Here is a 12,463-nt window from a genome sequence, read left to right as displayed (position 1 = left end):
ACATACTGCTAAGGTTTTTTTTTTTTTTTTTAATGGCAAAAAAACACTTTGTTATAAATTATTTTACAAAATTCAATGAAAAAGGGAGGCGGAGTGGGGCATGAGGGCTATACTAGTGATAAAAGAACCTAAGGTCTTCATTTAAAAATAATTACAACAAAGAAGAAATTTGCTGGTTGTGACAAGAGTAGAAAATGAATTCTCGTAGTAGGTATGCAGATTTATGGTCAGCTGTGATGAAAAGACCATTCCAAATATTTGGACTGTTTGTGGAAGATTATCTCTGAAAGGTGGGCTGTAATTGGAGTTTTTCAAATGTATTTGGAATAATACTTCTTGAAATCTTTGACTTTTGTGTATGAATTTGGAATGTATTATATGTGAAAGTAGTGGATTTGCCTATATTTTCCTTTTCTCCCTCTTTTAATGGCTAAATAATTTAAATCTCATTACAAAACCTTTGCCTCCTGGGTTCACGCAATTCTCCTGGCTTAGCCTCCTGAGTAGCTGGGAATATGGGTGCGTGCCACCATGCTTGGCTAATTTTTTGTATTTTTAGTAGAGACAGGGTTTCATCATGTTGGCCAGGCTGGTCTCCAACTCCTGGCCTCAAGTGATCTACCTGCCTTAGCCTCCCTAAGTGCTGGGATTACAGGCATGAGCCACCGCGCCCAGCCAGAAAATATATTTTAGTATAAACTTTTACATTATTTTAAAAACTAAGATAGTAGCTGGGCACGGTGGCTCACACCTGTAATCTCAGCACTTTGGAAGGCCAAGGCAGGTGGGTCACCTAGGTCGGGAGTTCTTCGAGACCAGCCTGACCAACATGAAGAAACCCCATTTCTACTAAAAATACAAAATAAGCCGGGCATGGTGGTGCATGTCTGTAATCCGAGCTACTTGAGAGGCTGTGGCAGGAGAAGGAGAATCACTTGAACCCGGGAGGCGGAGGTTGCCGCCAGCCAAGATCACGCCATTGCACTCCAGCCTGGGCAACAAGAGCGAAACTCTGTCTCAAAAAAAAAACAAACAAAAAAAAACAACCTAATATAGTACATTTATTTATTTATTTCTGTGCCTTAACTGATTTTGGAGATCATTTTTATCTGCACATATAGAGATTATCTTTTTTTTTTATGGCTATATGTATTCATGTATTCCATTGTTCTTTACATATGATAATATATTTTACGAGTGCAGTGTTTATGAACATATAGATTGTTTCCACCATTATCATTACAGCTCTATTTCAGTAATGCACAGATCCCTGGCTTTAAAGCATGGGTGTATTTTTATTTTATTTATTATTATTTTTGAGATATGTTCTGTCACCCTGGCTGGAGTACGGTGGCACAATCATGGCTCACTGCAGCCGTAACCTCCTGGGCCCAAGTGATCCTCCCACCTCAGCCTCGCAAGTAGCTGGTACTACAGGTGCGTGCCACCACACCCAGCTAATTTTTGTATATTTTGTAGAGATGAGGTTTTGCCATGTTTCCCAGGCTGGTCTCCAGCTCCTGGACCCTAGTGATCTGCCCACCTCAGCCTCCCAAATGGCTAGACTATAAGCACCCAGATGTGTATTTCAAGAAAAGAAAAAAAAAAAACTAAATAACTCTCTGTAATTCTGTAATACCTTTTTTTTTAATTTATTTTTTTTTTTTTGAGACAGTCTCACTCTCTCGCTCAGACTGGAGTGCAGTGGCGTGATGTCAGCTCACTGCACCCTCTGCCTCCCAGGTTCAAGCAGTTCTCATGCATCAGCCTCACGAGTAGCTGGGATTACAGGCATGCATTAACCACACCTGGCTAATTTTTGTATTTTTAGTAGAGATGAGATTTTGCCATGTTGCCCAGTCTGTTTTCGAACTCCTTGCCTCAAGTGATCCACCTGCCTAGGCCTCCCAAAGTGCTGAGATTACAGGCGTGAGCCACCATGCCCAGCCCCTGTAGTATCGATTTGAATGCCCACCAGTTAAAGTGCCTATTTTCCCAAAGTCTTGCCTAGTAGGTTGCTGATTCAGTGTTTGAGAGATTAAATAGTACAGACTGTGGGGATAGATTTCCTGGGTTTAAATTCCTATCCTGGTACTTCTTGTGAAATGCTAGAGAAATTGCTTAACTTCCTAATTTATGTTATTCTCATCTCTAAAATGAAGTTAATAATAGTTTCTGGCCAGGTGCAGTGGCTCAAGCCTGTAATCTCAGCACTTTGGGAGGCCGAGACGGGCGGATCACGAGGTCAGGAGATTGAGACCATCCTGGCTAACACGGTGAAACCCCGTCTCTACTAAAAAAAATACAAAAGACTAGCCGGGCGTGGTGGCGGGCACCTGTAGTCCCAGCTACTTGGGAGGCTGAGGCAGGAGAATGGCGTAAACCCGGGAGGCGGAGCTTGCAGTGAGCTGAGATCCGGCCACTGCACTCCAGCCTGGGCAACAGAGTGAGACTCTGTCTCAAAAAAAAAAATAGTAGTTTCTGCCTTATGTTTTTTGTGAGGATTAAGTGAGTCAGTACATACAGAGAGCTATCAACAGTACCTAGCACATAGCATTATCATTGTTTGCTATTATTAATTTTAAATTGCTCTTTTTTTTTTAATGAGAAAGAGCATCTTTTTATGTGTTATAGTTTTGTTTTGTAATCTTCATGTTCTTAACCCATTTTTCTATTAGGTTGTTGGTCATTTTCTTTTTTTTTTTTTTTTTTTTTTTTTTTTTTTTTGAGACGGAGTCTCGCTCTGTCGCCCAGGCTGGAGTGCAGTGGCCGGATCTCAGCTCACTGCAAGCTCCGCCTCCCGGGTTCACGCCATTCTCCGGCCTCAGCCTCCCGAGTAGCTGGGACTACAGGCGCCCGCCACCTCGCCCGGCTAGTTTTTGTATTTCTTAATAGAGACGGGGTTTCACCGTGTTAGCCAGGATGGTCTCGATCTCCTGACCTCGTGATCCACCCGTCTCGGCCTCCCAAAGTGCTGGGATTACAGGCTTGAGCCACCGCGCCCGGCCGTTGGTCATTTTCTTTTAAAATTTTTTTATTATGTTAAGAACACTCACCAGGCATGGTGACTCATGCCTGTTGTAATCCCAGCACTTTGGGAGGCCGAGGTGGGCGGATCACTTGAGGCCAGTAGTTTGAGACCAGCCTGGCCAACATGATGAAACCCCATCTGTACCAAAATACAAAAAATTATCCAGGTGTGGTGATGTGTGCCTATAATCGCAGCTACTCGGGAGGCTGAGGTGAGATAATTGCTTGAACCCAGGAGGTGGAGGTTAGAGTGAGTGGAGATCGCAACACGGCACTGCAGCCTAGGCAACAGAACAAGACTCCATCTCAAAAACAGAAACAAAAACAAAAAAAACCTAAGAAACAGAACACGTAACATGAAATCTACACTCTTAATAAGGTTTTTTTCATGGCCGGGCGCGGTGGCTCACGCCTGTAATCCCAGCACTTTGGGAGGCCGAGGCGGGTGGATCACGAGGTCAGGAGATGGAGACCATCCTGGCTAATACAGTGAAACCCCATCTCTACTAAAAATGCAAAAAATTAGCCAGGCGTGGCAGCGGGCGCCTGTAGTCCCAGCTGCTCAGGAAGCTGAGGCAGGAGAATGGCGTGAACCCGGGAGGCGGAGCTTGCAGTGAGCCGAGATCACGCCACTGCACTCCAGCCTGGGTGACAGAGCGAGACTCGGTCTCAAAAAAAAAAAAAAAGGTTTTTTTTCTTTTTTCTATTTTTAAAATTATATTGTTTTTAAATGTATAAATAGGGATGGTGTCTCACTGCGTTGCCTAGGCCTCAAACTCCTGGGCTCAAGTAATCCTCCCACCTCAGCCTCCCAAGGTGCTGAGATTACAGGCATGAGCCATAGCACCTGGCCTACAGTGTATTTTTATGTCCCTTTTTTTTTTTTTTGAGACGGAGTTTTGCTCTTGTTGCACAGCTGGAGTGCAATGGCGCAATCTCGGCTCACCACAACCTCCTGGGTTCAAGCAATTCTCCTGTCTCAGCCTCCCGAGTAGCTGGGATTACAGGCATGCACCACCACACTTGGCTAATTTTGTATTTTCAGTAGAGATGGGGTTTCTCCATGTTGGTCAGGCTGGTCTCAGACTCCTAACCTCAAGTGATCTGCCCACCTCGGCCTCCCAAAGTGCTGGAATTCAGGTGTGAGCCACTGCATCCAGACCCATGCCAAAGATTTAAATGCAGACCAGACGTGGTGGCTCCCGCATGTAATCCCAGCACTTTGGGAGGCTGAGGAAGGAGGATCACTTGAGCTCAGGAGTTTGAGACCAACCTGGGCAACACAGCAAGATCCCATCTCTACAAAAACTTTAAAAATTAGCCAAGCGTAGTGGCATACACCTGTAGTCCCAGCTATTCGGGAAGCTGAGGCCAGACGATTACTTGAGCCCAGTATGTTAATGCTGCAGTAAGGCATGATTGTTCCACTGCAGTCTAACCTGGGCAACAGAGCAAGACCCTGTCTCAAAAAAATAAGTAAATAAAAAGACTTGTTTAGGAAATTCCTAACTGTTGAAAAGTCTTGATCACTGGCATTAAGTATTTTTGTCTGTAATAAAATATTTTCACTCATAATGACTTCATTAACTTTTGACATTTAAATAAAAAGGAGACATGTCTTGTTTTTAAGTGTTTTCTTAAAATACATCTTTCTTATTTAGGAACTGATGAATCCCCAGAACCACTGCCAATCCCCACATTTTTGTTGGGTTATGATTATGATTATCTGGTGCTTTCTCCATTTGCTCTTCCTTATTGGGAGAGACTTATGCTGGAACCCTATGGATCTCAAAGAGATATAGCCTATGTTGTACTGTGTCCAGAGAATGAAGCCTTGTTAAATGGAGCCAAAAGCTTTTTTAGAGATCTTACTGCAATATATGAGGTAGGTGTTTAAAAAGAGATGACATTTTAAAACTACCTTACGATTTGTATTGTTGTATATACAGCATACTGGGCAGTTCAGTTGATTGGGACACAGTGATAATGTCAGATTAGATGTTTATTTCTCATACTAGCCAGTTACATTCTTTGCTGAGTTTGACCCAGTCTGTTAGATGTGTATGCCATGGGTCAGAGTGGCTATCTCCCTATTGGAGGAAGAAACATTGAGGGCATGTATATATACATATATCCATTTTAATGTGGCCTTTTCTAAAACAAAGGATAAATGTTAAATAGCTCCTCAGGAAAAAAATTACATTTACAAAAATTCTAGTCTTTATTCTCCAGGATTTCAGGTAGTGACACTAGGCCTCACTTTCCTCATATGTAAAATAAATCTATGCTAGATATCACTAAGGTCCATTTCGGGTCTGAAATTCTTGCCCTTTCTTTTAAGTTATAATTCTCACATATCCATTACCAGGCACAATAATTGTAAATTAAAAGTGTTATGGGACATAAAGTCTTACTTTATTATTCCCTCCTTTTTCCACAAAGGCTTGGAAATTTAGTCTTTAAATTTTGATTCCTTTTACAATCTGAATGTTAGTGTATGTTAGTTTAGCTTCCTTATAAAATTTTCCACATAATTACAAGGTATTTGTAGTGTGTTTTTAATAAATAAACATTTCCCAAAGGGTGTTATTTGGAATATTAGCCGGTAAAATCCTCTCAGAAAAAAAGTTCCATAGTTAAATAGGCTTGGGAAAACATTGTATATTATATTACGTTTTAGAGATTCACAATTCGTACTAGGTTTTTAAAGGCTTTGAAATTCTTACAGTAAAGAAGTCTTCTAAGTTTGCTTAATCCAATGTTACAAATTTATTTGACATTGGGCTTCTTACAACAAAAATCAGTGACTCACAAAACTAGATGGAGAGGGTATATAAATAAATTTGTATGCCAATTTTTATTATGCTTTGATTTAGGGATATGTGTATTCATAATTCATGAATTGGAGTTAATGTATACCTAAAATGACTGCATTTTTATGCTTTCTTATTTCTGCATTCTGCAAGCTTTTATTCAAACCAAATGGTTCTAGTACTATTGTTATCTAGGTGTTTTTTCATTAGAGATATTTTAATTTTGAAAAAAACTTAATGAATTTCTAATGTAAAAATGAAAAAGACCTGTGGCACCATTTCACCCTTGATATGTTTATTTTTTTGACCTACTTCTAAAAACACCCTTTATATTTTTATCGTAACTGTTAATTGCAAATGGTTAAGCTTATTTTAAATAGCTTTCATGCTTGGTTTTATAATATGTACCTAAACACTATAATAAATTTACTAATTCTGCTTTCTGTATGTATATTTGTAGTCCTGTCGATTAGGTCAACATAGACCTGTTTCTCGACTGTTAACAGATGGGATCATGAGAGTCGGATCTACTGCATCAAATAAACTATCAGAAAAGTTGGTAGCAGAATGGTTTTCTCAGGCAGCTGATGGTAACAATGAAGCATTTTCTAAACTCAAGCTTTATGCACAAGTCTGCAGATATGACCTAGGTATTGAATTTGTATTTATTGTATAAGGCTGGTGTTGGCAAAATGTGGCCTGGTCCACCAGCTGTTTTTGTAGATAAAATTTTATTGGAACACAGCCATCCTCATTTATTTATGTATTTTCGCTGGCTGCTTTTGTGCTACAACATTGGAGCTGAGTAGTTGTGATAGAGACTGTGTGGTTGCAAAGACGAAAGTATTTATTATCTGACCCTTTACAGAACAAGTTTGCTAATCCCTAATGAGGGATCCCATCAGGTAGGATGAAATTACGGGTTATAAATAAATTTTCTGTTGCCTCTGTAGGGTCTGATGTTTTAATAACATGAAGATTCTTCATTTGTTACAGTTCAGAGATAAAATAATTTATAGTTAATCTCTACCAAACCAAGAACTAGTTCTTTGTTGTAGCTAAGAAAATGACAGCTGTTTAAGACTTACTTGTTACATACGTTTTTTTCTTTCATTCTACCCATGCCCAACTGTATTGCTTATAAATACTCTTGAAATAAATATCAGTGGACTTCCTGTAGACTTAATCCAAAGAGATGCAGAACCAAAATATTGAATCTCATTAGACATTCCTGTAATTTGAACGCCATGATAACATTATACCATTTTATATTTTAATTAGCTGCCAATGTAGCCAATATTTATTTGATTAGTGATTTAGAAACCCTTTGAATAGTTTGGTGAATATTGCTAGATACCTTTTTTTACATTTCATTATACTTAGAAAATAGAATTTTGTTACACTTTCATAGTAATCATTTCTTTAATTTTGAGTGAAAATTCTGGCTTTTTCAATTCCATTTTAAATATGTTTCTTCAGTTTCTAGAGGAAAATAGAAAGCAAATGTAGGTCACACCATTAGCAAGCAATTTAGGGGCTATAATTACCAAGAAAACATCAACTGGATTATGATTCTGTTTACACAGTAGAATAAAAAAAAGAACCAGTCGGTCAAATAAAGAATTAAATTTCCTACCTGTTTTTATTCTTTAGGTCCTTATCTTGCTTCCCTGCCATTGGACAGCTCTCTACTTTCCCAGCCAAATTTAGTTGCCCCTACAAGTCAGTCTTTGATTACTCCACCTCAGATGACAAATACTGGAAATGCTAATACTCCATCTGCCACCTTAGCATCTGCAGCAAGCAGCACTATGACAATGACTTCAGGTGTTGCCATATCTACTTCAGTTGCCACAGCTAATTCAACTTTGACCACAGCTTCAACTTCATCTTCATCATCCTCCAACTTGAATAGTGGAGTATCATCAAATAAACTACCTTCATTTCCACCCTTTGGCAGTATGAACAGTAATGCTGCAGGATCCATGTCTACACAAGCAAATACAGTTCAGAGTGGTCAACTAGGAGGGCAACAGACATCAACTCTACAGACAGCTGGGATTTCTGGAGAATCATCTTCACTTCCCACTCAGCCTCATCCTGATGTGTCTGAAAGGTACCTTTAAAAATACTGCTTTTGCAGAAATATGAAAACTATGATACTTCTTTTTTCTTTTTTTTCTTGAGACAGAGTCTCATTCTTTTGCCCAGGCTGGAGTGCAGTGGCGGGATCTCCATTCACTGCAACCTCTGCCTCCTGGTTTCAAGCAATTCTCCTCCCTCAACTTCCCCAGTAGCTGGAATTACAGGCATGTGCCACACACCTGGCTAATTTTTGTATTTTTAGTAGAGATGGGGTTTTGCCGTGTTGACCAGGCTCAAACTTCTGACCTCAGGTGATTGGCCCGCCTTGGCTTCTGAAAGTGCTGGGATTACAGACATGAGCCACCATGCCCAACCATGCTGCTTTTTTTGTAAATAAGACATTCTGAATGAACATAAAGTGCTTTTTATTCTTATTCTTGAAATTTTAGTTTGTATCTTTTTTTAAGACAAGGTCTCACTCTGTCACCCAGACTGGAGTACAGTGCGTGATCACGGCTCACCACAGGCTCGACCTCTTGGGCTCAGGTGATCCTCCCACGTCAGCCTTCTGAGTAGCTGGGACTTACAGTCATGCACCACCACACCCAGCTACTTTTTTGTAGAGACGGGGTTTCACCATGTCGCCCTGGCTGGTCTGGAACTCTTGGACTCAGCAATCTGCCTGCCTTAGCCTCCCAAAGTGCTGGGATTACAGGCATGAGCTACCGCACCAGGTCTAGTGTTGAATATTTTATGTATAAAATTATAATGAGGACTTTACTTCATAAAATCTTTATCATAGAATTCTAGAATCTGAGGGTGGGAATTAAGAGCTTGAAAACCATGTAGTCCAGATGCCCACATGACATTTGAGTCTTCTGTGGCATAATTGTCAAGTAGATTTGCCTCTGCAAATCACTCGAGTGATTGAGAAGTCACTAGTGATTGAGTAGACCCAGTCTATTCAGAGGCTTTAGAGTGGTACTAAAGTTTGAATCTCAGCTCTGCCATTTAGCTGCTTTGTGACTTTGGGGAAACTCTAACTTTCTAAGCATGTTTTCTTATGTGTAAGATGAGAGTAATATGATATAATATACATTAAGTACTTTACACAGTGATTCCAAGTTATTTATGGTGACAGGAATGATCATGACAGCTCTCATTCCTTTTATGATGAAGGTTTTGAGTGATCTTCCCTTTTGATTTATAGGCTAGGTTAATTATATCTGTCAGCTATCCAGGGTGCAGTTGTGCCCAAAATTACACTCATGGGTAAAAACAAACCATTACCCAGATTGATCCACCCCTCTTGAACATATGAATAGATTTGAAGTGTAAAAAAATCAAATCACCCATCAAAGAATGAAACTTGTTCACCATTGAAGCTATAAAGTATGAAATAAATGTATATAATCTAAAAATAGGATGAGATTAAGTGGTTCATGCCTGTAATCCTGGCACTTTGAGAGGCTAAGGCAGGAGGATTTCTTGAGACCAAGAGTTCAAGACCAACCTGGTTAACATAGTGAGACCCCCATCTCAAAAAAAAAACACATGTATATATAGTCTAAAAATGTACTAGAACATTGAATGAGTCTGGAAACGTGGTTTCTGGAAACATGGTTTCTTTCTGGCCTAGCTCTACCTGTAACCAACTTTATAAATTTGGGAAGCTATTTGAGATAGCCTCAGACAAAGAGACCTATCTTTGTCTCAGTTTTATCCCTTAAACTCTAAGCAATCTTTTGTATCTAATACTCTATGGTTTTAAGAATTCTTTTTTTCTTTTTTTTTCTTTTTCTTTTTTGGTAAATTTAAGGCAAGACCTCTTAAGGCAAGTGTCTTTATACATTGTGGAATTGTATCTACAATGTTTATGGTTAACTTTGGTGAGAAAGAAATGTCCTTCATTTTCAGAGAGGCTTTCTCACACCTTTCACCAAATAAGAGGGAGGAGGGGGGATATTAAGAACCTGCTTAGATGCTACGTCAAGCATATACAGTATAACTTTTTGTCTCATTTCTACCTTAAATTTTAGCACGATGGATCGGGATAAAGTGGGAATCCCCACAGATGGTGATTCACATGCGATCACATATCCACCTGCAATTGTTGTTTATATAATTGATCCTTTTACATACGAAAATACAGACGAGAGCGCTAACTCTTCTAGTGTGTGGACATTGGGGCTACTTCGATGCTTTCTAGAAATGGTCCAGACTCTTCCTCCTCATATCAAGAGTACTGTTTCTGTACAGGTAAGAGTGATAAATGTTGTCAGTTAAAATTATGTAAAACAGTTTGATGTTGTCAGAAGTTTCAGATACTACTTTTCTGTATTCAAATTGATTATCTAAAAGCCAAGTTCTATTATATTGATTTTACTTTAATATCATAATATAAATCTTAGATAATTTATAAGTCATACCACAGTAATAATACAGAATAAAAAACAGTCATACCACAGTAATAATACAGAATTTAAAAAAAGTCCATTAAGTACATTAAATGTTTCTCCTGTGTTACTTTTATAAGCCAATTTTTAAATTCATGAGCCTAAATGGAAAGATATAGCACATACAAGACAGGTTGCAAGAAAAGGAGAAAGCAATTAACCATATTAAGTTGTTAGAAGAAATTTTGAATTTATTTTATAGACTTCAGGACTGGTCAATGGCATTATTAATATAATTATTACATAGAAAATTTATAGTTTTTTGTTGTTGTTGTTGTTTTGAGATGGAGTCTCGTTCTGTCGCCAGACTGGAGTGCAGTGGCACAATCTTGGCTCACTGCAACCTCCACCTCCCAGGTTCAAGCAATTCTCCTGCCTCAGCCTCCTGAGTAGCTGGGACTACAGGCGTATGCCACCACGCCCAGCTAATTTTTGTATTTTTAGTAGAGATGGGGTTTCACCATGTTGGCCAGGATGGTCTCTATCTCTTGACCTTGTGATCCGCCCACCTTGGCCTCCCAAAGTGCTGGAATTACAGGTGTGAGCCACTACGCCTGGCCAGAAAATTACACAGGTTTTAAATAGTCCTTTAGTTCAGAACCCATTGGTAAAATTGGCTACTTATTCAAAGCCTACATAATAGATAAAAAAACAATTCTTAAATTTTCATTTAAATTAGGTTTTGTTTAAATTTTCTAGTAAAAAGTTTTTAGAGTTTTAGACCCACAATTCCTGTTATTCTCTTTTGAAAGTTTAACATTTGTAATATTTGCCTACACTTCTTAGATAATTCCTTGTCAGTACCTGTTGCAACCTGTGAAGCATGAAGATAGAGAAATCTATCCCCAGCATTTAAAATCCCTGGCTTTTTCGGCCTTTACCCAGTGTCGGAGGCCACTTCCAACATCAACCAATGTGAAAACATTGACTGGCTTTGGTCCAGGTTTAGCCATGGAAACTGCCCTTAGAAGTCCTGATGTAAGTATGGTTTTCATGACCAAAGTTGTTGAATGACTATACATACTTTTTTTTTTTTTTTTTTTTTTTTTGAGATGGAGGCTTACTTTGTCACCCAGGCTGGAGTGCAGTGGGGAAGTCTCGGCTCATCACAACTTCCGCCTCCTGGGTTCAAGCAATTCTCCTGCCTCAGCCTCCTGAGTAGCTGGGATTACAGGCATGCGCCATCTGGCCCAGCTAATTTTGTGTGGGGGGCGGGGGTTTGTCATGTTGGCCAGGCTGGTCTCGAACTCCTGACCTCAGGTGATTGCCCACCTCTGCCTCCTTAAGTGCTGGGATTACAGGCACGAGCCACTGCGCCCTGCCAACACTTTTTTGATATTATGCAAAACTAAGCGCAATTTTTGGCTTAGCTCTCATTTTCCAGTTATCTTATAATTGGGTAGATGATAATTACATTTTAAATGCATATTTATCTAAGATTGTATAGTATGATAATACCTTAATTTTTTATTTTATAGAGACCAGAGTGTATTCGACTTTATGCACCTCCTTTTATTCTGGCTCCAGTGAAGGACAAACAGACAGAGCTAGGAGAAACATTTGGAGAAGCTGGACAGAAATACAATGTTCTTTTTGTGGGATACTGTTTATCACATGATCAAAGGTGGATTCTTGCATCTTGCACAGATCTCTATGGAGAACTTTTAGAAACTTGTATCATTAACATCGATGTTCCAAATAGGTATTTGTATTTCCCTAAATATATCATATCATTCCATTTTTCATGTGTGTGAGTGTGTATGTGTGTGTGTGTATATATGTGTGTGTGTGTATATATATTGTTTCATTTTTAATGAATAGAAAACCAGCTTGAAGGTTTTGTATATATTAAAATATTAAGATGTGGGATTGTGGGTGCTTTTTACTTTTTTCTGTAGTGAATGTTTATATTGTATAAGATAATTAAAAATAATTATGATTAATCTATTACATGAACAAAAAAACATTAAGATCACTAACATCTGTGTCATAAAGCTTGCAATTATTTTAGCTGAACATTTGTGAAAGATGTAGTTAGAAAACACTTCTGCAATTAAAAAATGGTCTAGTAAGTATAGA

At 39.0% G+C, this 12,463-nt stretch overlaps 1 protein-coding gene across 1 annotated transcript in view; it reads left to right on the top strand.

Annotated features, from left to right (window-relative positions):
- MED13 (mediator complex subunit 13) overlaps positions 1 to 12,463 on the top strand; it is a 123,846-nt gene that overhangs the window by 94,563 nt on the left and 16,820 nt on the right. Inside the window, exons 18-23 of the mRNA XM_025362300.1 lie at positions 4,692 to 4,915; positions 6,304 to 6,493; positions 7,497 to 7,959; positions 9,968 to 10,187; positions 11,171 to 11,362; positions 11,863 to 12,086. Of these exons, the coding sequence (XP_025218085.1) occupies positions 4,692 to 4,915; positions 6,304 to 6,493; positions 7,497 to 7,959; positions 9,968 to 10,187; positions 11,171 to 11,362; positions 11,863 to 12,086 (1,513 nt within the window). The remainder of the gene's footprint in view (positions 1 to 4,691; positions 4,916 to 6,303; positions 6,494 to 7,496; positions 7,960 to 9,967; positions 10,188 to 11,170; positions 11,363 to 11,862; positions 12,087 to 12,463) is intronic.

Source organism: Theropithecus gelada, chromosome 16 (assembly GCF_003255815.1).
Source record: "Theropithecus gelada isolate Dixy chromosome 16, Tgel_1.0, whole genome shotgun sequence".
Taxonomy (NCBI): Eukaryota; Metazoa; Chordata; class Mammalia; order Primates; family Cercopithecidae; genus Theropithecus; species Theropithecus gelada.
The sequence above is the reverse complement of the archived record's forward strand: the minus strand, read 5'-3'. Positions and strand labels throughout refer to the sequence as shown.